Source organism: Cydia pomonella, chromosome 18 (genome assembly GCF_033807575.1).
Source record: "Cydia pomonella isolate Wapato2018A chromosome 18, ilCydPomo1, whole genome shotgun sequence".
Taxonomy (NCBI): Eukaryota; Metazoa; Arthropoda; class Insecta; order Lepidoptera; family Tortricidae; genus Cydia; species Cydia pomonella.
Window position 1 is genome coordinate 17378226 of NC_084720.1, and position 26789 is coordinate 17405014.

At 38.3% G+C, this 26789-nt stretch overlaps 2 protein-coding genes across 2 annotated transcripts in view; one reads left to right on the plus strand and one right to left on the minus strand.

The window, feature by feature from the left end:
- On the plus strand, nucleotides 1-12898 carry LOC133527464 (minor histocompatibility antigen H13). The gene is made up of 6 exons (XM_061864489.1): nucleotides 1-282; nucleotides 4025-4206; nucleotides 7519-7693; nucleotides 8193-8376; nucleotides 9009-9318; nucleotides 9761-12898. The coding sequence occupies exons 1-6, from the start codon at nucleotides 91-93 to the stop codon at nucleotides 9816-9818; spliced, it is 1101 nt and encodes a 366-aa protein (XP_061720473.1). The 5' UTR covers nucleotides 1-90; the 3' UTR covers nucleotides 9819-12898.
- Nucleotides 12894-26789, minus strand: part of LOC133527465 (RNA 3'-terminal phosphate cyclase) — a 17341-nt gene continuing 3445 nt past the window's right edge. The window contains exons 5-9 of the mRNA XM_061864490.1: nucleotides 22974-23112; nucleotides 21656-21771; nucleotides 18964-19111; nucleotides 15845-15955; nucleotides 12894-14617 (exon numbers count right to left, since the gene is read on the minus strand). Coding sequence (XP_061720474.1) covers nucleotides 14531-14617; nucleotides 15845-15955; nucleotides 18964-19111; nucleotides 21656-21771; nucleotides 22974-23112 — 601 coding nt within the window. The 3' untranslated portion in view covers nucleotides 12894-14530. The remainder of the gene's footprint in view (nucleotides 14618-15844; nucleotides 15956-18963; nucleotides 19112-21655; nucleotides 21772-22973; nucleotides 23113-26789) is intronic.

Genomic DNA, 26789 nt, shown 5'->3' on the forward strand with positions numbered 1-26789 from the left:
CAAACTGTACACTTGTCATTTTCTTGTCAAGCTGGAGCACCCTCAAGGTCCCAGCTCATAACTTATTTTATTTCAAAGTAATCACACGAAATGGCTGATACGGCAACTGAAATTCCTATAAACATCGAGGAGGGTGTGAGAGAAGCAGTGAAAAATGTTACAGACCGGCCACCTTCGAGTATTGAGGGCGTCGCGATTGCCTACTTAAGTTTAGTTATTATGGCTATTTTGCCGATATTTTTCGGGTCATTTCGTTCAGTGAAGTACCTTAAGGAGCAAAAGGTGAGTCCTGATGATTGTATTGTGTTAAATGTTGGAATTTTATTTCACTTTCACTATGTTTATTTGAGGTCCAATCAGGTCACCGCACGTTGGCGGTTGTGGCCCCGTGGCATATGCTGGCTCACGCTTGTTTACGCGAACACCGCGTTAAATAACTCCAGAACGTTATGTCTTTGTTGATTATAGTTCTTAGCCCAAATACGCCCACTAATATCTGGTTTGGACATTATTAGAATTTGAATGCTACTATCATGTACTTCATCATACTTGCAAATATATCTTAACATTTCCATCAGTAGTGTAATTAATTATTTTTCTCATATTTTGCAATTTCCTTATTACTTTATATAGATAAAGTTAGTTTTTCTCAATGGGAATTTCTATGCAGCCATGTAATGTCATGGTAAATTGGTTCCACTTCTCTTTAACATTATTCATATCAGTACTACAGTTAGTTGCGACTCTTTTACTCCCATTATTAATAACGATAATTCAGCTTTACATATATTTTATTGCACAGTACTTTTTAATGTACTGTGCAATAAAAGGGTACTTAATCTAAACACATGCACACCTACACATGACAAAATTAACAGTTATTTTAAAATAATATACATATGAACAAGTTATGTTGTAAGTAAACTATTATTAACATAATTTCTAGATTTGCCTATTTCCTGGGACTCTATGGGAATTCCTGTAAATTTCATACAATGTGTCTACTAAATAATAATAATTGTTCCATTGGCAAATGATTTTTATGATATAAGTACCTATTTCCGCAACTGTTTAAGCTTATTTAACTCAATTGTAACTTAGTATTCCTACATTTACATTTCAATGTGTATTATGCAAATTGGATGTTATAAAGGCAACACATTAACTAATGAGTGTTAGTCACTTTTCTTTTTTTATGTGTTATTTTGAATATTTACAAAACCAGTCTCTGTCTCTCATTAGACACTAATACATGTATTGCTCAATTTTTATTTATTTCAAAACCTCACAGGATGTATATCACACTGCTTAAAAAGTACAGTAGGTTCTCGGTAATCTGTCAGTTGTACGTGTCAGTTCACGTACGTGCGAGGCAATTTCCTCACGCAAACACAAACCGGCCAGTGTAGACGTGCCTCGGCCGAGGCGGCGCGCTCAGGCGAGGAAAACGCACACGCCGCTTCGGCCGAGGCACGTCTACACTGGCCGGTTTGTGCGTGAGGAAATTGCCTTCTCCTCCTCCTCAGGTCTCAAACTATCTTCATACCAGATTTCATCTAAATATGTCTAGCAGTTTAAGCATCATTGCAGGAAATTGCCTCGCGCGTATGCTCGCTCTGTGTGGACCCGGTTAATCCGACAGAGTTACTTTCGCTTTATAATATTAGTAGGAATTCTTGTTACACCCTAAAAAATTCACTTTACATATGTATGTATCTACATTCAAGTATAAAAATATAGGTGCACACAAGTTGCTCAAAAATATGTCCCATAGCTCTTATGTCGGCGCATTAAGAGCTATGGGACATATTTTTGAGTGAGTTGCGTGGACCCATATTTTTACACTTGACTTTACCATCAGGTTCAAACTTGCATGGGCAAGTTATGAATGAAATCATCACATTTGGACTCTACTGTACATACATACATACATTTTTGGACTTTATTCCTAGATGATAAAGTTTCATAGTGCATAGATAATGTATGTTTCTAACAGTACATAATTATGTCTGTAATCAATTATATTGCGTTATAATCGAATGAGCTCTATTAAGCAATTATTGAGACTTGTACTTGTGTCACTGAATAATTATCTTTACTATAGAGATATCAGTGCCCAGATATAGCTTTATCTCTTATTCTTACTATTGTAGTCATAACATTGTAAATTTTTGGCTTCAAAAAAGGCTTATTCAACTTTTTTCATTTATTACTTTATCCTCGGAAATAATAGTACATTACGATACAAGTGCGAAAAATAGGAAATTCGAAACGAGTGGCGATAAATTAAAACACGACCGAAGGGAGTGTTTTAAATCGACACGAGTTGCGAATTGCCTATTCGCACATGTATCGTACAACGTTTTACAGAACATATGGCCCTTTAAATGTTCGACACAGTAACGTAATATGCTAATTTTCGCACTAGTGCTATAAAGTAGCACCATATTTACTGTAAAATATTTTAATTTGAACCTTGTTGTATAGTAAATTGGGATGAATCGTTTATTTGAGGAAGCAATGCAACCAAATAAATGGATATTTGGTTTATGAAAGATTCTAATTAGATTGAAAAGGAGTGTACATTGTAATATACATTAGGTCTTAGGAGGTTAAAACTTCAATTTACTAACCAATTTTGTTTCTAAGATTATTTTTCGGAATGCTTCTGACATATCCATATATATATATATCACTACAGCGGCGGTATCATGGCCGCATTTTTATCACTTGTCATGCCATGCGTCACTTTCGCACTTACATATTTGTTAGAACGTGACAGGCATGGTGACAAATGATAAAGAGCTGACCATATTAGCCCTGCAGCTTATAAAACCAAGTCCCCCACGGCGTCTGTATGTATGTATGTTCACGATAAACTCAAAAACTACTGAACGGATTTTCAAGTGGTTTTCAGCTATCAATACAGTGATTGTTGAGGAAGGTTTAGCTGTATTATCTGTTAAGGACGACCGGTCTGGCCTAGTGGGTAGTGACCCTGCCTACGAAGCCCATGGTCTCGGGTTCAAATCCTGGTAAGGGCACTTATTCGTGTGATGAGCATGGATATTTGTTTCTGAGTCATGGGTGTTTTCCATGTATTTAAATATTTATAAATATATATATATCGTTGTCTAAATACCCTCAACACAAGCCTTATTGAGCTTACTGTGGCACTTAGTCAATTTGTGTAATAATGTCCTATAATATTTATTTATTTATTATTTATTAAGGTTTTGTTTAACCCGTGCTAAGCCGGGGCGGGTCAATACTGTCGATAGTATACTTATACGCAAACAGCCCAATATATCAATTTGGGTTTTTCTATAGTGACTCATGTTTACTCTAACTGCGAGAACCACCAAGTCCAGATTAGATACCCTTTGACCGCCAAAGACGTCAACTGACGCGCGCGGCTACAACTCAATATCAACCTTAGTGCATTCCGACAAGGTTCACTCACGATGACACGCCGCGCACGATACGCGTGGTTTTCAAAGACTGTGGACGAAAGCGGGTAAATAATCGGTTATAACAGAGTATTTTGTCAAAATTTCATAACCGACTACCCAATGGAAACTCGAATAACCGGTCACGGTTATTTATTTATTTATAACTTAAATTGTATTGATATTCTAATGACTACAAAATCCTGTTCGTATTTTTTAAATTACTTTATCATTTTTATCGAAAATAACCGTTGTGTATATGGACAGTGGTGTCTGAAATAAACGAATTGAATTGTAACAGATTATCGGTTATATTTCGGGCATAACCGTAACCGGTTATGAAGTTTTGCCGGTTATTGCATTCCCTATTTTTAGGAATGAAAAGCTTTCTATTTTTCTAATTCTATAATTTGTTTGCACTTATCAGATGTGTTAACAAATTCAAATCAATTTAAGAATCTCTAGTGAGATTCCAAATCGTGACTCTTAAGCCCCACCTCTATACCAACTCAGCTACCGAGGCTCACCCAACTATAGCTAACATTCCCATCATATCTATTGTTTTTTATTCGTAGGAATCAGGCGAGCGCGCCGAGACGATGTCAAACAAGGACGCACTGATGTTCCCTCTCATCGCGTCGTGCGCTCTCTTCGCACTCTACGTGTTCTTCCAAATCTTCTCTAAGGAGTACATCAATCTGCTGCTCACTGGATACTTCTTTTTCCTTGGAGTGCTGGCTCTGAGTCATCTGTTGAGGTCAGTACAGTACCTATTAAGTCACATAAGCATGTAACTGTAAGGGTTGACATATAATTAGGTTGCGTTGTTTCTCACAGAGTTCCTATGGCCACCTCCCGCCTCCATCATCAGATCAGCGCGATGTTACCATAATACTGCAATTACTGCATTGTCACCTGACTTACATACTTGTATGCTAATTTTTAGCTCAATCGGAAATCGGGAATTCGGGATGTAGGTCAAAAAAAAACAATAAAAATTCTTTTTTTATTACAGAATTTTTCTGTATGGCAATGTGGCCTATAATTGATATCATAAAAACCCCTTTACTATATGCACAATATTGTGACGCACATCAAAATCGACTAGCTAGAAAAAAAAAATATTGAAGAAAGATCTTTTTTTTTTAACCAAAATCTATAACATTTGGGGGGCTGATATTTTGCATACTTGCAACTAATATAAAGCCACAACATCAAAAAAAAAAAAATCAAGCCAAAACTCGCTGAGGGCAGATTCACTTAACTTATCCTAGCATGGCCTTTGACCGACCCACACATACATACTAGCAGGGCAAGTAAAATAAAAGCTTGTTAAAAGTAGCCGCTTAAGGCAGTTAAAGGCCTATTTAATAGTAAGTGCTTCTCAGACGATTTCAGGTGCATCGTATAATGTTAAACTGTTTGACATCCAATTATCAAATGCGAGGCGATTATCGCCCTTCAAGTTGCGATATCGTACGTGTACATGATGATATAATTTTAACTTAACTCGTGAGTAATAATGTAATAAACATAATAATGAATGTCTAAATGGAATATGCCTTTATTCTCTCTAATCAAAACTCAAATAATATATATATATATTAATGGACATTAATGGACATTATTACACAAATTGACTAAGTCCCACAGTAAGCTCAATAAGGCTTGTGTTGAGGGTACTTAGACAACGATATATATAATATATAAATATTTATAAATACTTAAATACATAGAAAACACCCATGACTCAGGAACAAATATCCATGCTCATCACACGAATAAATGCCCTTACCAGGATTTGAACCCGGGACCATCGACGTCGTAGGCAGGGTCACTACCCACTAGGCCAGAACGGTCGTCAAATATGGAAATATAGTTCGTGCCATCCACGATGACGCGCAGATTTGTCAAATCTAACCTTTAATAATATGACCATACGAGTCAAGGCACGTCGTAGAGAATAATAAGATCTATAATAGAGAATAATAATAAGATCAAATTTCTATGAAATTATGACGTCTACTTAACACATGCACAGGCTCGGATATCAAAATCGCCACCAACTTTTATACTACGTCGGTGGCAAACAAGCATACGGCCTGCCTGATGGTAAGCAGTCTCCGTAGCCTATGTACACCTGCAACTCCAGCGGAGTTACATGCGCGTTGCCGACCCTAACCCCACCCCCCTCGTTGAGCTCTGGCAACCTTACTCACCGGCAGGAACACAACACTATGAGTAGGGTCAAGTGTTATTTGGCTGCGGTTTTCTGTAAGGTGGAGGTACTTCCCCAGTTGGGCTCTGCTCAGATCTGGAATGACATCCGCTGTGCTGTGCCCTACCACACAAGGCGAGATGACATTCACATTGCCCATACCTCTCTTAACCTCTCAACTTATCTTGGTCTGACTTCAGTCACTAGACAGTGGTCACTTGGTCAACAAAAAAAAACTTTTTCCGTAAAAAGTAATTAAGTGCTGCATATAGCGTTGTTTTGTTGTATTATATGCATGCTTTTTAACTTAACCCTTTTCCAGGCCGCATCAATCTACAAGGTTTTCCCCAAAAAAGCCAAATATATTCCAATTAATCCAGCTTTGATGACTCATTTGAAGACAAGTAACATTTCCTGAATGTGTAATCTAATTTGAACCTTAAATCGGAATGCTAAAGTTGAAATTCTAATGACGCCTATGTGGTCGATAAATCGTGCTATGCCGGGAAAAGGGTTAACCAAACAATTGAAAACTGACATTTGAGTAAATACTAAACCTTAATCAATTTGTAACCAAGCCGTACACGTTCATAGGGGCTTTAATAGATAATAAAAATAAATGGACAAATGTCTAACATTTTTGTCGAGCTGTCAAAGAACGGTATGCGTAGTATTGTTCGCTACTTTTGATGCTTGCTGTACAGTCAGCGTCAAATACTTCGTAGCAGTCAAAGTGGCCAAATAGTTCGGTACACCATACTAAATATATGGTGTACCGAACTATTTGGCTACTTTGACTGCTACGAAGTATTTGACGCTGACTGTACATTCTAAGTGCATTATCTAAGCACTTATAATAGTTATAATACTAAAAAACAATTACCGACCTAATTTGAACTCTAAACGGCTGTAATAAGGTCCGTTCTTCACTACGTCGTAACTGGGTCAGGTACATTCCGAGTATAAATACTAGAGCAAGAACCACAAATCTTGTTAAGAAATTATGTCGTCTATCTTCGGTTGAATATGACTGTGTAAGGCGGCCGGTACACTTGTAAGTTTTACTTACGTAAGTAAGGACAAAGCTATTTGTTAGAATGAGATAATGATATTCATCTCTCACTCTATAGTGTAGCTGTGTCCCTACTTACGTAAGTAAAACTTACAAGTGTACCGGCCGCCTAAGGATTGGTTGAAGACAGTTTCTTACCTAATAAAAATATTAATTAATTTATTTAGTCATATAGCATGTTTTTAGAAAATAGGCAATTACGTAAATACAACTTTATCGTGAAACAATAGAACGGGTCCAAAATAATAAAAATATTAATTAATCTGTCCTTATAGGTAGATAAAAAAAGTACTTAAAATAATATTACCTACAGTATTCTTAAAAATGCGAATTATTTTCTTTAAAAAACTTATAAAATAAGGTACTATTACTTTTGTTACTATCACTACTTACTTACTTTTGTTACTATTGTTACTATCAAATAAGGTAGAGTCAGACCTAGACAAGTCTGCAAAGATTTTGATAGCACACGCAGTGCAAGCGTTATTTTAAACGCCAAACTTCTATAAAATTATGATGTATAAATAACACTTGCACTGGGTGGGTATGCTACAAAAATCGTTGCAGACTTGTCTTGGTCTGACTCTATTGCATTGTTAGACTTAATGACCTTTGAAAATCATGACAAAATTATTTATATTGAATATTTATTCTGATTATATTAAGAGTTATATGAAGAATAATGCCTTCAACCTTCTTAATGACAGTACCACAAATCAATCCACTCACCAAACAAATTCACACCATACACCCCTCTAATAAAGCTTATTCTCCCACAGCCCGATAATCTCGTTCCTGGTACCCGCCTCGGTACCCAACGTGCCGTACCACATCCACTTCACCCGCGGCGAGCGAGACCAGCGGGCTGATATAATCAACTACAAGTTCACCAGCTATGACGTCATCTGTGTGTGCATCTCGCTGTGTCTGGGCGCCTGGTACCTGTTCAAGAAAGTAAGTGGAAAAAACACGAATAAATATATTTTACAGTACATATGGGGCTACTTTATAGCACTAGTGCGAGAAGTAGCATATTATGTTACTGTGTCGAACATTTAAAGGGCCATATGTACTGTAAAACGTTGTACGATACATGTGCGAATAGGTAATTCGCAACTCGTGTCGATTTAAAACACTCCCTTCGGTCGTGTTTTAATTTATCGCCACTCGTTTCGAATTTCCTATTTTTCGCACTTGTATCGTAATGTACTATAAAAATAATTTGATTTCTTCCCTAGTTGCTTTTTGATTTTTGTTAGCAGACGTATCTGCTCTTTTATACCTAATGTCTAATCTGTAATGTACCCTTTAATGGACGGAAGGATGTCAGAAATTATGCAAAGTTGAACCCTATCACTTTGGATTAAAGTTCAAGATCGTTGTGGGAAATATATTCCTTCTGCCTTATAAAGGCTTAAATCAGTATATGTATACCATTTTCAATTGTCCACAGCACTGGATCGCTAACAACCTCTTCGGTATCGCCTTCGCCATCAACGGAGTAGAGTTGCTCCACCTCAACAATGTAGTCACCGGCTGCATTCTTCTCTGTGGGCTGTTCCTGTACGACATCTTCTGGGTGTTCGGCACCAATGTCATGGTCACTGTTGCCAAGTCCTTCGAGGCTCCCATCAAACGTGAGTTTGTTGTCAACAGTATCAATTTGGTCCATTTCAGGAGTTGCTCCACCTTAATAATGTTGAGACCGGCTGCATCCTTCTCTGTGGACTGTTCCTGTACGACATCTTCTGGGTGTTCTGCACCAATGTCATGGTCACCGTTGCCAAGTCTTTCAAGGTTCCCATCAAACATAAATTTGTAGTCATTAGCATTATTTGGTCCTGTTCAGGAGATGCTCCACTGTAACAATGTTGAGACCAACTGCATCCTTTTTATGTGGACTGTTCCTGTACATCTGAGTGTTCGGCACCAATGTCCTGGTCACCGTTACCAAGTCCTTCGAGGGTCCGATAAAAAGTAAGTTTATTTTCATCGTTCGAATAACAAGTTCAGTTTGGTACAATGGCTGCCTGCCAATAGGTGCGGTCTGTGTAGACGTACCTTTGCCTCGGGCGAGACGCGTCTTCACGGATTAAGATGCTTCACGCGGCAATTCCCTCGAGAGGCGCCTCGATCTGCGTGGACTCGTATTTACGTGTTTTGTGAAGTTTGCTAAACACTCTTGGGACATTTCTAGACGCCTATTAAAAAAAGTCCTTTTTGAATCTTTATTATTTTACGTTACTAATGTAGTATTATTTGTCCGCAGTGGTATTCCCGCAAGACCTGCTAGTCAACGGCCTGAACGCGTCCAACTTCGCCATGCTCGGCCTGGGCGACATCGTGGTCCCGGGCATCTTCATAGCCCTCCTGCTGCGCTTCGACAAGAGCCTCAAGCGCGGCTCCGAGTTCTACTTCCGAGCCACCTTCTCCGCCTACATCCTGGGGCTGCTGGCGACGATCCTGGTGATGCACGTGTTCAAGCACGCGCAGCCCGCGCTGCTGTACCTGGTGCCGGCGTGCCTGGGCACGCCGCTGGCGCTCGCGTTGCTGCGCGGCGATATACATGCGCTCTTTAAGTTAGTATCCTCAGTATTCCGTTCGCTTAGTAATTCTTGCAGAAAGATAAAAAGATAAAGGACAAAAAAACATTACACGTGAAAAAAAAAACAAAATATACTTAATTAGGCGGACCCCGCCTATTGCACAAAAAACAATATACAAAACCTTCCCAATAAATTTAAGTAAGTACATTTATTAGGTCTGCCATTTTGTGGTATAGGCAATGGGTACCAGTCTCAGCTTTTTGAAAGAAATGCATCCTTATTAAAATTATGATAAAATATTATAGAAGACTTCTTTGATTCCTCATTTGTTCCCACCAGGAGGCAGTATACCATAGTATCTCATTGACATTTTGTGTGTTCTAAAGAAAATCAAAACTGACGGCATAATTACTTACGCTTTTTAAACGACTGAACTTACTGTGTTAAAATAATAAATACATGCTCTTGTTCCCAGCTATGAAGACCAGCCCGCCCTCGTGGAGGAAGACACCAAGGCGAAGAAGACTGAGTAAGAAGCACAAATCATGACGCAAGCGCACAGCCAGTACCAGGCCTCATACAAGCTCTCAGTAGCATACAACCACAGAAGGGTACCTGTGTACATACTGTACAATGCAAAAAGTTAGAAATTTCAATGCACAAAGTTTTTGCAACTAGAGGATCGGGGTCGTTAATGGACAATTGTAATTATAACATTAACTTAACACGAAATTTAAGGCCATATTACTTGGTTGGCAACCAAGCTTCCGACGGTCCAAGGTCACTCGTTCGCAACACAATATGGTGGCAATCGTCTTACACGGTCGGAAACTATCAAGGTCGCAGTGGTCGGAGTAGAGATGCAACGGATAATTGTATGGCCAGATACCGGATATTCGTCTTGACCATCGTCCGAATATCCGGTATCCGGCCGGTCATTGCCGGTGCGCGTCGTGCAGGTTTTGACCTGTTTCATAGTGAACGTTCGTCCGGACTCATGTCTAGGTCCAAAACTACTTTTATGTCACAAGTACGCGAGAAACTCTTTTCAGAGGCAGGGCTTGTATATTCCAGTTTGTTACCAAAAAACGATGAAAATGTTGTGTCTTCACACGAACGAGTATGATTATGATCGTGACTGATTTTAGATTAATTTTTATCCCCAAATTAAACGAAATTACTATCCGGTATCCGGTCGGATAGTACGCCATAATCCGGTATCCGGCCGGAGGTTTAAATACGGGCCGGATAAGCCGAATATCAGATAGTTACCAAATATTTGGTGCGCCTCTAGTCGGAAACTTCGTTGACGACCGTGTAGTAGACGCTCTAAGTTACTTTATGTATCGAGTTTTGAATTTTGTCATTTGTGGTGTTGCCACGTTAAAAAATATGAAACATAATTTGCTTAGTGAAAAAGTAATAAATGTGACTTTATGGTCATGTAAATACCTACGTACTTTTGATTAAAAACATTGACAGGTCACATTAAATGGTAGTAGCGCATATTTATAACCTAACTGCATTTTGTTTGACTGTGTTGTAATTTATTTTTATTGGAAATTCGTGTGTGAAGACTTGTTAAAAATTAAATTTCGACACTATGAGGGTTTAAGTCTTCCTTAACTCTTCTAAATTGTACCTTAAGGTTTTAGCTAACAAGGTAGAAAATTGAATTAGGCTTGTATGAAGTATAAATGGCTACTGTGACCTACGGCCTCTCTTAAGGGTTCCACTGATTACCAGTTCGCCGGACGATATCAGCCTGTCAGTTATTCGCAAAAGCTGACAATCGCAAATAACTGACAGGCCGATATCGTCCGGCGAACTGGTAGTTAGTGGGCCCCTTTCAACAAGTTATGTATGAATTCACGTGGCTCAGTCTGTAGCCATACATTTGTAAAATATCGCATTTTGATGTAACCAGGTTCAAAACCTGACAGAAATGTGTGACATTTAATATAACATGAGCCCGTCCTAAACCGATAATTATTACAGTTTAAAATCGTTTAATGCCGAAGTAAAATTATCCATTATACAATTTAAAGTTTCTGTTACTCTCATCAAAGATATATTGATTGAGTAAGATGTGTATAATCTAAGACAATTTCGTGCTTCGAATTTGACAGGTAAACGAGATGGCGCTGTACAACTCGATACATTTTGCGGTAACACTGATTGTCAAAAGTTGACGTTTGACAGTTCAGTGACCGGAAAACATGGCGCAGTACAGCGCCATCTGTTTTGGTTGTCAAACTAAGGGTCACGTATTTTACTTAGACTTTACAATCAATAGGGTTGTTTCCATCTACAAATCTTAGGGCAGAATTGTATCCCAATAAATTCTTTTGGATTATAAGAACATGTTAAACTACTTTTAGGGGACCTGTAATGGCCATATTTTTGTAAATATTGGATTTAAAATATCTTTTGGCACACGTCACGTGACCAAACTCGAAACGTCATTGAAGATTCTGATGACGTCACAACTCTCGGATTGACACTGTTGACAGTTAGGCGATAAACAACAAATGACAAATGTCAGTTGACAGTTCGTATCTTCTACGTGTGTATGTAGTTGTGTCAAACCGTAAACTGTGACGTCACACAATTATCAAAGAGCGTTTTGGGCGCGAAAGCATCTGTCAAAATATATGTTGTTAATTTGACATATTTAAAGCTGTTTTTAGTATAAAAGTTGAATTTTAGGGCAACTTCTAGTTAATATAGAACGTAATACAAGCGTTTCAAAAAATTGGAAACAACCCTATTCACTTTGCCATCATAAAGGTCACAACGGTAATAACGGTATTTTTTTATTTATATTTTCATCTTACACTAGTGAACAGGTTGTATAAATTTGAAAACTTAAAATCCACAACAAGGTATTTGCCCAACAGTGGGACGAGGCTGGTAAACTTCCGCATAATATCTTCCAGTGGGAGCATATGTTTAAGGCTAAGGGAAATATAGCCCGTGCTATATGCATAATTTACTTATAGGTTGTAATATATGTAACTTGGTGTTTCCCTGCTGTGTACACTTGACTTATAATCTGTTTATATACGTCTTATTTATAAATATTAAATAGTTTTATCTCTTTCTTTCAGTTAGGTGTAAGGAAGAGACAAAACATGGGTTAATAAAATGTGAGACTTATTTGTTAACGAAATTTGATATTTTTGTGTTGTTTCCATGTGCAAATTAGATTTATAAGTTTATTTTTGTTACGAATCTAGTTTTCAAATGATATATATATATATATTATTTTTGTATTTTCGGGAGTTACCAATAGTCACAATCTTGTTTCTTTTGAAATGTATACTTCGCACTGGCAACCCTGAGCAACGTTTACGAAAAAAAAAAGAATTAAAAAAAATCAATCACGCGGCGAATCAATGCTGACAACATTCCGAGAAGTTTCGTTGAAACGCACGACTCTAGCTGCTAGAGTCTAGCATAATGTATAGTTGACTGTAAGGATGTACTTACACAGTATATATATATGATAAATGTGAATATTTTTGGCCTTTTTATGAACTCTAAGAATTCCAAACGGATGCAAGCGTGAGTATCGCCGAATGATGAAATGTAATAAAATACGTCAATATAATTTATGTCTTTTATTTTAGTAAATACATTATACATATTGTAGGTCTGTATTTTGTCAATAACCCTTTCCCAAGCCGGACCAATTTACAAAGGTGTCCCAAAAAATACAAATATATTCTATTTTCCGACCGAAGAATCGGCTTCGACCGTAGTTCTGGTTTCGGCCAAACACAGCCGAAACTTACGAAATGGTACTTCTTACTATGAAACTAAACTATGGGACAAAGACTATAAGTTGGGGAACAAGTACGATAACAATATTAATATACTAAATGTATGTATTTTGTCAATAACCCTTTCCCAAGCCGGACCAATTTACAAAGGTTTCCCAAAAAATACAAATATATTCTATTTTCCGACCGAAGAATCGGCTTCGACCGTAGTTCTGGTTTCGGCCAAACACAGCCGAAACTTACGAAATGGTACTTCTTACTATGAAACTAAACTATGGGACAAAGACTAAGTTGGGGAACAAGTACGATAACAATATTAATATACTAAATGTATGTATACAGAAATTAATTGGTTTATTGGAAAACACAATTCCCCTAATGATGGCGCCACTAAACGGTCGACGCAGTGTAGGTATAAAAGTGGTTTTACGACATTTTTCAACGATTTTAACATGTCTACAAAGTTTCGGTTGTGGCCGAAACTAGAGCCAAAGCCGAAGTGAGAGTCAGAATGGCGGGTGTACCTAAATAAAAATAATTGAAAAGCATACCATATTTTTGTACCTAATTTGTACTATTGGGTGTACTTTACGTAATAAAAATAATTGTACCTAAGCGTTTTTTCTTAAAAATGAGATCGATATCTTGAAAAATTATAACGCCTGCAAAAGTGTAATAGCAAGCAAAATATAAATGAGTAAAACTTGGAAACCACAAATAAAATGGCTCATATTATAATTGAATATGAAGGTACAAAAATTTGGCTTTTATATAATGTATCAATAACCACGGGAATATAGCGTAATAAACCCCGCCTTTCTGACTGTCAGGATGGCGGGTGTACTGTTTTTTGGTGATAACTTTAGGTACCGTGAGGTACAATTTTTTTTAAAGGAGGTACTAAATAGTACAAAGTAGGTACAAATTCGGACTATGCCTGGAAAAGGGTTATATATAGCCAAGGGCCATAAGCATGACAGTAGTAATAAATACGTCTTCTGGCAGTGACCGATATTTCTATGGGCAAAACCGATTATAAGGACCGTGCGCGATGGAGAGTCTGCCATCTTGTGGCCTGAATCGGAAACAAACACGTACATTGGCACTTCACACCAAAGCAAGTGCTGCTATCTACCGTTCTCTTACGTTTTCTTGTGCATACTATGTTCTGCCATCTTGTAGCCCACAAGGAAAGCATAAACTTCACATTTACACCTCGCGCCAAAAATCTGACATCTCCTGTGCTGCCCCCTTCAGTTTAATTAAAAAAAAATACGATCTGCCCTTAAATTCATTGTTAGTAAACAACATAGCATACTTATAGATTGTGTCATCCACGATGACGCGCAGATTTATCAAATCTAACCTTTATTAACATGACATTACGACAAGGCACGCGTCTTCGTGAATGACACGATCTATAATAATTTATATTTGAAACCTAAAAACTAAATATTTATTTACGTAGGCAAGTTGTTGTTAATAAGCCCTAGGCCCGTGCACTCGATCGTGTTCTGGCTGCCGTTGGGATGTATTTCGAAATTCACCTGAAACAAGTCAAGGACAAGATTTGTAATAAGACCGCTTCACTCGGTCGATTAATAGGGGATGAATGTTTTGTCTTATTCCTTTGAACCATGGGCGGAGGCAGGTACAGGCAGGGGGGGCTCAGTCAGGTACCATCTTTCGACACATGATTAAAACATTTAGAACGCCATTTGACGTTGATCTTTATTCTTACACTGATATGTAATAGATCAAAGGCCAAAGGTATGGCGGCATCGTTTCGAGCAATGGCGCCGCAACCTTTAGCCGACGCCGTAAGATGGCGCCACTTTTTGATATTTAACACATCAGTGAAAGAATAAGGATCAAAGTATCTCTGAATACTTAAAAAGAGACATCTACCCTGTTATTGTAAAAATCATGTATGCTAACGAATAAATAAAATTTTATTTATTTTATTTATTTATAAGTCAAATGGCGTTCTAAATGTTTTAATAATGTGTAGTAAAGCGTGTAAAATTTTAATCAGTTTTAATCATGTGTCAAAAGATGGCAGTAAATTTATTGTGGCTACAAAATTATCTTTGACAATCCACCTCTATTTCAAATTCTCTTTGGTAATAATAACCAATCGGATCATTTAATACTGGATATTTCGGTTAAACTTAAAAATGTAGGCTAAGCGACACTTAGCAGTACATACGTTTTTGTTTAACCGACTTTAAAAAAAGAGATTCCAAAGAAGAGTTGCGACAAAATTAAGTCCTAAGTCTGGTTACAGTTTTTTAAATGTTTGACCTTGTAAGGACTTATGCAATAAATTGGGATGAAATTAATTTATTTGAAAAGGCTATTTTTTATTATAAATGTTACTTTATTTGGTTTATATAAGTTTCTAATTAGATTGAAACTGTTTTTAGGGTTCCGTACCTCGAAAGGAAAAAATTGAACCTTTATAGGATCATTTTGTTGTCCGTCCGTCTGTCTGTCTGTCAAGTCCCTTTTTCTCAGGAACGCGTGGAGGTATCAAGCTGGAATTTATATCAAATACTCAGGTCTGCGCGAGTCCGACCAGCACTTGGACGGTTTTTTTCTTCATACCACGTTGGTGGCAAACATACGGCCCGCCTAATGGTAAGCAATCACCGCAGCCTATGGACGCCTGGAACTCCAGAGGTGTTACATGCGCGTTGCCGACCCTTAATTTACATTGTACATTGTAATGCACATTGGGCTTTACGAGGTTAACTTATTCGACTTGAGTTTACCTTAGCCAACATCTCTGCGATGTGTATGGCGGTCTTGGTGTGCAGCGTGACTTCGCCTACTGTCACCGAGGACTTGCCTTCCGCCAACGCCATGAAGAGAATCACCTGGTCCTGAAATAAAACCAGTTTCAGTTTCACAGCACAGAATAAATAGTAGTACAGTCAAGTCTGAAAATATCGATACGAAAAAAACTGCCTAAAATATGTATACACTACCTTAATATATGGGCAATAAAGTCGTGTATACATATTTTTGACACTCTTTTCGCATCAATATTTTCAGACGAGACCGTACTATACGTACAGAAATGACACTTCCTACAAAACCGAAGTTTGACAGCGATTCCGGGACGAATCGTGCTGTCCCTTTCTACTGTATGGCACTATTCCTTTCGGCTATTTAGTATTTAGGGTTGTCAAAATTCAAGACATTAGCTTATCTGTGGTCGTGCACGCATAGGGACGTCAAGTTGTGCCAACTCTAATAAAAATAATTGCTCGGAGTAATGCTGAGCCGAATGGAGCCGAGAATGTCCGAAAGGATGAATGTCGGTCGCCCTACAGCCTATACACCGTGCCATTCACAAAGACGCGAGCCTTGACCCGTATTGTCATATTATTAAAGGTTAGATTTGGCAAATCTGCGCGTCATCCTGGATGGCACGAACTATACAAAGTAAACCCGCATAGCGGCCACATTCACTTTTTTTAATACTAGGTCGGTGGTAAACAAGCATACGGCCCGCCTGATGGTAAGCAGTCTCCGTAGCCTATGTACAGTCAGCGTCAAATAATTCGTAGCAGTCAAAGTGGCCAAATAGTTCGGTACACCATACTAAATATATGGTGTACCGAACTATTTGGCTACTTTGACTGCTACGAAGTATTTGACGCTGACTGTACGCCTGCAACTCCAGATGAATTACATGCGCGTTGCTGACCCTAACACTCCGCACCCTCGTTGAGCTCTGGCAACCTTATTCACCGGCAGGAACACAACACTGAGTAGGGTCAAGTGTTATGACATATACTACTAACAACATGTTTGTTAGGATGATAAATAACTAAAATCGAACGTAGATACAACAGTGGCCGTTTTTGTAAAGAGGCCTGTCAGTTATTCGCGATTGTCAGTTTTTGCGAATAACTGACAGGCCGATATCGTACGGCGAACTGGTAATCATGGGCGTATTTTAAAATTTGGCGCAACGGGTCACAAAGTTTCGCCGACCCAGAAGTCAAGGATAAAAAAACGATTTAAACAAAAAAGATACAAAATCTTACATTATTACGCCGCCCCGGGCCATGGCCCCGATAGCCCTAGGGTAAATACGCCCCTGCTCGTAATGAGTGGGCCCCTTAAGTTAGTTGCCAAAATAAGAAATAAATTAGACGAACACGAACACGACAGTTTGAACTCAACGCGATTAGCTGCACCTACTACGCACTTTATAACGTCAAAGATTGAAATAATAATCTTTGCTTAATTTAGTCGTTATCTTTCATCTATTTTTCAATTTGTTCACTCTATATTGTTTTAAGTCTTTCTTCTTCTTGTCTGTTACCTTTCGTTATTTTTCACACTTGATGGTCTCATCGGAAGATCAACGCTGGAAGCCACCAGCACAGGGCCGGATTTAGGGGAGGGCAACCGGGGCTACAGCCCCGGGGCCTCCACAAAAGAGAGGCCCCCACAATAGAGACTTCGGAAAATTTACCATTTTATTTGGAAAATAATTTGGGGCCAGGGGGCCTGCACTCCTTTATTGCCCTAGGCCTCCAAACCTCCAAATCCGGCATTGCACCAGCAAGATGCTGAGATGAGGCCATTTCGTGACACTTTATACTTTCTTTGTTTTTGTTGTATTTTGTAATGTAATGTGTCTTGTGTGTGTTTGTGAATAAAAAATATTCTATTTTATTCTATTCTATTCTAAACACTGTTAGACAACATTACACTACGTAAAGGGAATCACGACTAGAGATGCAACGAATATTCGGCCATTATTCGGTATCCGGCCTATTCGGCCACAATTTTACTATTCGGCCGAATACCGAATAGTATGTTAACACGTAGATAACGGCAAACGAGGGGTGTAAAAAGTAACAAACTACAAGTCAGACTACCTTTATATTCATAGAAAAACAAAAAGACATAAAATACAAAAAGATGAGAAAATTTTTTTTTTTTTTTTACATACACGATGAAATCTAACGCACCGCAATGTCGTGCAGAAAAAGCGCAATTTATATCAAACACTGCCTACAGCGAGAAATGAGTTGCACAGCGCATGCACGCGCGCGTTCGAATTTACTTCATTTTAGGAAAAACTTCTTGCCGATTATTCGGCTATTCGGCCGATGGCTCCGCCAAATATTCGGTATTCGTCCAAGCCACTATTCGTTGCATTTCTAATCACGACCCTCATGAGAAGATAACGACGGAATCATTGACGAGTTTGCGTTGTTATTGGTGAATATTTTCTTCGCAAGACTGGCTTTAGGGGTTATAACTTGTGCGGTTTAAATTGTCACAACGTGAAAAGCAGGGTGTGCATTCGTATCCACCTAAGAGCAAAGAACTGATGAGTTTTTGTGTATATTCCCATTTGTACCCGCCGGGCACAGATGGGAATAGGCGCTTCATATAAATCATACCCATTTGCCCCCCTCACGACGGCCGCCATATATGAGGCGGGGCAAATGAAGAATAAAAGTAAGAATTCGGAAGGTTCGTAAGAATTCGGTATGTTTTCTGAAAGAGCTACGTATTTGTATGATTTGATATGACATATATATTTTTTTATCAAATTTCTATAAAGAAAAGTAGCTACTGTATGTAATTGCATCATTTCTATAGTAATCTAAATTGTATATTTTTTTTCTTTATAAGATTATTCTATTATAAGATGTGATTTTTTGAAAAGATGTGTCCCGCTGAGTTTCTATCCGGTCCATATTGGGATACCCTCCACCAATTCAGGGGGGATTTAAATCTTCTCGGTGTAGGGTTAGAGCCGGTGTAGCTTTATTTGATGTTCATAAGCGCATTGTAATATGCCTACTTGAATAATGAACCATCTTTATTTTTAAATGGCTTTATGAAGAAGTATATTTACCTGACAGTGCGAGTCGAGACAAGCGCCCGCGTCGATGTCCTTGCCGAGCTCGCGGGCCGCGGCGGCGCCCGCCTGGCGCGGCTCCGAGCCGCGCCTTCCGAGGGCGTCACTACCCAACACGTGCCCCGTAGACGTTGTGCAGGTTAAACTGAATTAATATTATAACAAACTTTTGTCCAATATGCTCGGAAATGTTCACCTTATTGTAGCAAAAATAGTACGGAAAGTTCTTCAATATAGGGGCATTTCACGCCAAGCGGGCAGCTAAAGGAATGATGCATTTTGAAGTAAGAATAAAAAAAATCAAAAATACCGAACTTTATATAAATTCGACATGAAAATTTTATTTTCGGTTTATTATGTGATTTTTTCTAACCAAAGTTATTATAACTGCAAGAAAGAGCAATTAATACTGTATAAAAATCAATAAGTATTAAACTTATTTTAGTTTATAAAATAATAGCAACAACAGCTTTTAAAAAATGCACTCCTCCGATTTCATCCATTTTTAGGGTTCCGTAGCCAAATGGCAAAAAAACGGAACCCTTATAGATTCGTCATGTCCGTCTGTCTGTCCGATTCTGTCACAACCACTTTTTTTCCGAAACTATAAAAGCTATACTGTTCAAACTTGGTAAGTAGATGTATTCTATGAACCGCATTATGATGTTTACACAAAAATAGAACAAAAAACAATAAATTTTAGGGGTTCCCCATACTTAGAACTGAAACTCAAAAAATCTTTTTTCATCAAACCCATACGTGTGGGGTATCTATGGATAGGTCTTTAAAAATGATATTGAGGTTTCTAATATCATTTTTTTCTAAACTGAATAGTTTGCGCGAGAGACACTTCCAAAGTGGTAAAAAGTGTGTCCCCCCCCCCCCCCCCCCCCCGTAACTTCTAAAATAACAGAATGAAAAATCTAAAAAAATATATGATATACATTGCCATGCAAACTTCCACCCCCTGTAACTTCTAAAATAACGGAATGAAAAATCTAAAAAAAATATATGATATACATTACCATGCAAACTTCCAACGAAAATTGGTTTGAACCAGATCTAGTAAGTAGTTTTTTTAATACGTCATAAATGGTACGGAACCCTTCATGGGCGAGTCCGACTCACACTTGGCCGCTTTTTAAATGCTTCTAACCGTAAACGGTGACGAATAAAAAAAAAAAAAAAATACCTAAGTTCAGGACACCGAGTAGTAATATTCCAAATATCAGCAAATTCTATGACCTGACATTTTTTCCACTGCCCGCTTGGCGTGAAATACCCCTATAGTCAAACTCAAACTAAAAAAAATTTCAAACCATTATTGTCGTGTTTTAGCGAACGGGAAAGTTATTACTGTATTGATTTTTATTTTTTAAAACATGTATTCACTAAGAAAAACGCAAAAAGGCAATTAATATAACCGCGGGCTGCATCTACACGACCCGGTCAGCATCATTTCAAACTATAGGATAGAGTCGTGTCGTGTAAGATCGTGCGAATGTTGCTTAATAAAATAAAAGACTACTTTTATATTTTTTTAAGGATTTATATTACACAATTATATGAATGAACGAATATTAAATGGTACTGAATGGCTGAATAAGTAGTGTCTTTAACCTTTTTAACTAATTAAAGAGGGAAATTGATTTTGACGTTTTTGATGTGAAAGTTCGATTTGAGTGATGGTTGATACTTAAATTATGATTAATTTGCCTTATTTCCTCGCATGTTTGGAGAACAGCAATATATATGCCTCGGCAGGAACAGTAATTCGTAGATTATTGCACGTGAAAAAAGGTACAATAGTACATTATTGCAGAGGCCGGGAAATGGCAATTCGTGGATGATTATCGATTTTGTAGGACGATGCATAACAGAGTCCGACAAAGAAGACGAATCTACGAATTACTATTCCTGCCAAGTCATGTATAGTGCTTTTCTCCAAATATGCGACGAAATAAGGTAACCTAATCATAATTTAAGTATCAACCATCACTTAAATCGAACCTTCACATCAATAACGTCAAAATCAATTTCCCTCTTTAATAAGTTAAAAAAGTTTACTTTTCAACCATAGGATCAAACATTAAGTGCAATAAGAACCGTACTTACAGAATTTTAGAACGTTTAAAAGATTACGACAATACTGATAATTACCAACCAACATTGCAACCAAAAATCACGGATGTTTAAGTTTTTATTAGGGCGTCTTGTACTTATGTAAAAATAAGTAAATAAAATTACGTCTTGAAATCATAAAATTAAAATTACAAATAAATAAATTTTCATAGCGTATGTTTTTGTAAAAAAAAAAAAAATATAATTTATAATTCAAGGATTACAATAGTCAACAATACACTCGTATTACGTCAATAGATAATGATGTCATTCAGTACAAATTAAGCTAAGCTAAACTAAACTAACAAACTACTCAAAGAGGCCCCCGCGAGTTGTTCCCGGCGCAAAGGTGCCCATCACACTCGCTGCGTTACCGCGTTGAATTGCGATGGATAGCCTTTGCGCCAGGAAAGAACCCACGCGGGCAAAACATATTTGTAAATTTTTGTAAAAAAGGAATATACTATTGTAAAAACATTTTATTGCAGTTTCAACTTTGTCGTAGTTTTTTTGGTCTTGAATTACGGTTTCGAGTATAGTTATGAAATAATATGATAAGTGTACTCACAGCATGCCATTGCAGTTACCGACGGCAATCCGGCTGTCCTCCTTGTAACAGTTGATGGTGGTTTCGGCCACAGAGCGTAGCACTTGCTTCGCGCCTTCCGCCATTTGGTGCGCCATCTATCGCCGAAAAATGCAGGAGTTTATAAAATATGTGTTTGTCTAGTGTCTAGTGCTTGTATGCTTGATATCCTGCATAGACTAGAGGTATCATCGTCCACACTGATAATTTGTGAACCTTACGGGAAACAAGGACACTTAGGAGCCTATCTTAGTGACAATAGGCGGGGCCACAGAAAGCGTGCATACGCGCGAGGCAATTTCCTAGCGCACAAAACAGCAGTAGACGTGCCTGTCGGCGCGCTCTGTGTGGACTCGCCTAATCCGTTAGAAAACAATCTTTTGCCCGCGACTTCGTCTGCGAGGATTAGTAACGGGTAGCTTATTGTTTATCCAATCTGCTTTCTATTGATTCGCCATACAAACTTCTTTATTTGAAAGACAACGATAACGTTTAAATAAAGAGCATTAGCAATAATTCAATTTGAGCATATACTTACATCAATTATCAGACGATACATCAATTATATCATTTCCATCCCACTTTTAGTAGTAGTAGGCGTAAACACTTTATTGCACGAAACAAGTACATAACACAGAGAGAATACAGTAAATATGTACAAAGGCGAACTTATCCCCTTAAGGGATCTCTTCCAGCTAACCTTTAAGTAACAAGAAATACATACGAAATGGTAGTCAAACTAAGATAATGACAACAATACTTTAAAGAAGTAGTAGTATACGTAACTAAATACTATACGATGCATTAGGTGCAATGGCATATATACAAAATAACTAAATAAATATAAAGATTAACACATACGTATAAATACATAACTACATATATCAATAAACACATACAAGTATAACCGCACAATCCTGCCTACGTTTCTTCCAATTGAAATGAATTTGATAGCCATAACCACTTTAATTTTGCCTTCAGCGATGCTACAGACTGACATTGCCTCAGCGGAGATGCCAACGCGTTCCATAGCTTCACAGAGTGTACCGTGAATGATTTATTGTAAGACCGGTGTTTTCACCCTCCTAAGGGATGATTTCCGGGATAAAAACTATACTATGTCCTTCCCCAGGACTTAAACTATCTCTACATCAAATTTCAGGCACTGATCATTTACTACAGACAGGTAAAAGTTCCTAAAGTTTCTTCAGTAATGTTTTAGGGAATCTGTAAAAAATTTGAGGTTTTCAGATGAAGAGTACATTTTGTAGCAGTAGCTGTGTGTTCATATAAAACTTACACTGATAGGCAGCACCCCGGCCACGAAGCTGGACCCCGTGATCCTGTGCACGGTGCCCGGGTCCGTCAACGTCACACTACGAAAACTTCGCACCGGATTCACGTTCACGGTCACCTGGCCCCCGCCTTTCGGGAAATACCTGAAGAATATTGTAGAATGTAATGCTATTTTATAACCTGTTTTTACAATTTGTTTGTTGAGCACCTGAGATTTTGATATCCTAATAGTTTGTTATTTTTAGAAACAAATTAAAAATGGAAAGATTCACCGACTTGGTTGGGACTTGAACCCATGACCACTGGGTCGCTAGCCCAGTGTCCTGCTATCTGAGCTACCAAGACCGTATCCAATACAGCAATCGCTGCAATACAGTGAATATTTCCACCATATATCCGTGCCACGTATCAACCCAACGTGATCTGAGTTCTAGCAGAATTATCAGGGCTACACCCGAAAGAGTGTAGCGTATTACTGAGCCACTACAAACCAAACAAACACAGAAAACCTACCTACCTTTTATTGGTGCTTTTTGTTTTTTATTTTATTTTGGTTTACTATTGTTTCTATTATTATTATTCGCTTGCCACAATACACACGTAATTGTGGCAAGCGAATAAATGTTTTATCTATCTATCATATCATATATGATGTTTATGCTTGATATAAACACCGTTTCACTGAGCTTGGCAAGAAGTTATTGTGCACAGCTACGGACCAGTTGACGGCTTGGTTACATAAAGGTGATTTGTATTATGTAAAGTAAATTAATATGTAATTACTCAGATATCATCTACTAGCTAAGCAACCAGTTGAGATAGTAAGTTCAATAGGTTCAGAATAAACCTGTGCTCTTACTCATTAGGCGGTTCCACACGGAGCGAGCAGCCTCGCGAGGAAATAGGCGGGTCTGCACAGAGCGAGCATACGCGCGAGGCAATTTCTTCAACAGTGTTGCCTTGGCCGAGGCGGCACGCTCGGGCGAAAACAACGCGCGCGCCGTTTCAGCCGAGGCACGTCTACACTGGCCGTTTTGTACGCGAGAAAATTGCCTAGCGCGTATGCCTAATGCCGTGTGAATCAGCTCGGTCGGTATAGACATGCCTCGCCCGAGGCCCTGAGAGCCCTGCTTCGCGCGGCAATTTCCTTCCGAGGCGGCTCGTTCTGCCGCCTATTAAATATAGAGTAAATTGATAGCAGTACGAAAATTATGAACACATATTCTGTAATGCAGGTCCATCCATTATAAGTATAAGAATTATTACATAACACATTGGTCTTTTTATATATACTCTTGCATGCAACTGTTTACTTTAGTAAGTAAACTTCTTAATTGAACTAAATTCCAGTGGCGGATTAACCGAACAGCAGAAAAAGCATATGCTAAGGGCCCCGCGCCTAGGGGGGCCCCGCGCTCCGACTCTGACCATGCGATTTCGGCACGCGGACTTGGCCAAGTTCAAGTAGAACTCGCACTTCGCGGATCCTGTACTACCACATTTTATTTACACTGTATTTTTTTTTCGTAAGTCAGTAACAATATTGATCAATTATTATTATTTTATTATCCTGTCTATTATGAAGATAACAAATTTAAAGAATTTTTAGGCTTACGCAAAGACCAAGAGCAGAGTTTAGCAGAAAACCGATGGTGCAGTGTCTCAAAACTTTTGTGCATGGCTAAGCTGCAGGAAATAAACAAAAGAATCATAGAGCTCGGAAACGAACAAAAGAAGATACTGTGTAAAAACATATTAGTGAAAAACAATGAAGGATGATTTATTTATTTATTATTATTTCAAATAACAAATTGCACCTTACAGCTAATGCCTAATTATGATCAGCTTTGAGCCCGTAGTAGGCCAAAGGACGCGCTCCTCTACGGCTGGCCGGGCACCCAAAATATGCCGAGTTGCTGCAAAGCCGTGGTACATAGGTATGATCTAATTGTCAAAATGTTATAAAAATAAAACAGCGGGGCCCCTATGCAGGGCTTTGCATTCGCATATGCCGGATGTAAAGCCCTACATAGGGCCCGATACCCAAAGCATCCCAGCAAGTCGCACCTTCGAGCAAGAACTAAGGCCGAGCAGCAGGCGAGCCGAGATCACCTTGGCTCAATTCCAAACTCTGTTCTCCTACAGTTCAGCCTTTGCATGGTGGCACGCCGCGATAGAACGCTCCGGGCCTCCGCCCTTATACAGAGCTCGGCCTACGGCCTCGTTCATACTATGGCATTGGTTTCATTCTAGGCTCTGCTTTCCTGCAGCTTGGCCTTCAGCTTCGCACGGGAACGCTACAAAATCGGGTGGTCCGGATATTCAGCTCGTGGAGCTAAGCCTTTGGCCTTGTTTTTTGGCTCACTTAGCCATTAGTTCCCACTTCTTAGGTCAGACTCACTTTTCACCTATTTTTACAAGCATTTGTTAAACTTAATAATATTGATGTTGTTAAACAGTATCCCTACATGCTTTTATTTAACTTGCAATACTCGTAAGTTGTTTTCAAAATCTGCAAACCATCTGCAAACTAGTTTTTTGACCATTTGTCAAAATTTGGCAAAATCGACCTGATCTGATGATGAAAACCGAAGGTAAGGAGGATACCTATATAGAAGAAAGGAACTGTGACAACTTCATTAAGATTCGGCTAGTTTAAAATGGCTAAATAAAAAAATAAAAGATTAAAAAAATCGGAATTCCTTAAAATAAATAAATAAGGAAAATACTTCGGATTTTAAATGACGTCATATACCTATAGTTCGTGTCATCCACGAAGACGTGCCCCGCTCTTCTTCCTAATTGCTTATAGTACAAATCTGCAAGTTTTTGGCAATGTAGTAGTTATGTCTACTAATTAATGTGTATAGACAGACTAGTAAAAGGTTGCATACCACACTTGTAGGTACTATAGGCGATTGGGAGGAGGAGTGGGGCGCGGCTTCCTGGATGACACGAACTACAGACACAAAAAAAAAACATTTCTTGAGTAGGGGCTCCGTTAATTTTACTTTTTATTTTATATTTATTATTGTTACCATTCAGTCAAAAAAGGCCAAACGGTGGCTATTTGTAAGTATCATTTACATTACATTACAAGCATGGGAGTAACCTTTGCAGCGCTTTGTACGTCTTTTTAGTAAGAAGAGAAGATTTTTTGCAATAACCCAAAAGCGACTAAACCGATAATTTTCGCTATAGTTCTCATTGAAAGTATTTATTAAGCTTTTGTTTCACGGTTTTTTTTTTATTTTTGCGGCCCATGGTTCACCTTTTTTTTCCTTTGGAGCGATTATTTCCGAAAATAATAACTTAAAAAAAGGGTTTTTGGAGACCGTTACTCGTTTTGAAAGACCTTATCCATCCATACGCTAACTATCATCAAAGCAAAAAAAAAACAAAGTAAAAACATTTTGTATCCCATACCCTACACCTAATTTTTTTTAATAGTTATTATTTTACCCGTTCTGTCGCAATGCATGATTTATGTATCCATGGCAAATTACAGCTATCTAGCACTAAAAATAACGGAGCAAACCCTCGCACAAAGGGACAGACGGACATGGCGAAACTACTTATATAAGAGTTTCTAGGTGACTACGAAACCCTAAAAAATACACTGCATAACATGTTAAAAACTAATCGAGAACGAGTCGAAAAAAATTAAGACATCGTAAAAACTTTGTGATGGTACTGAATCCTCGGGGTGTGAGTCCGACTCGCACTTAATCTTTTTTTTTCAAACCAGGGGGCCCCGCGATCTATTGTGCTAAGGGCCCCGCGCCTTCTTAATCCGCCCCTGCTAAATTCATCCAAATTA

Coding starts and splice junctions, on each gene's coding strand:
- LOC133527464 (XM_061864489.1), top strand. CDS start 91: ATGGCTGATACGGCAACTGAAATTCCTATAAACATCGAGGAGGGTGTG. Junction 4,207..7,518: donor GCTCTGAGTCATCTGTTGAG/GTCAGTACAGTA, acceptor ATTCTCCCACAG/CCCGATAATCTCGTTCCTGG. Junction 7,694..8,192: donor CCTGGTACCTGTTCAAGAAA/GTAAGTGGAAAA, acceptor AATTGTCCACAG/CACTGGATCGCTAACAACCT.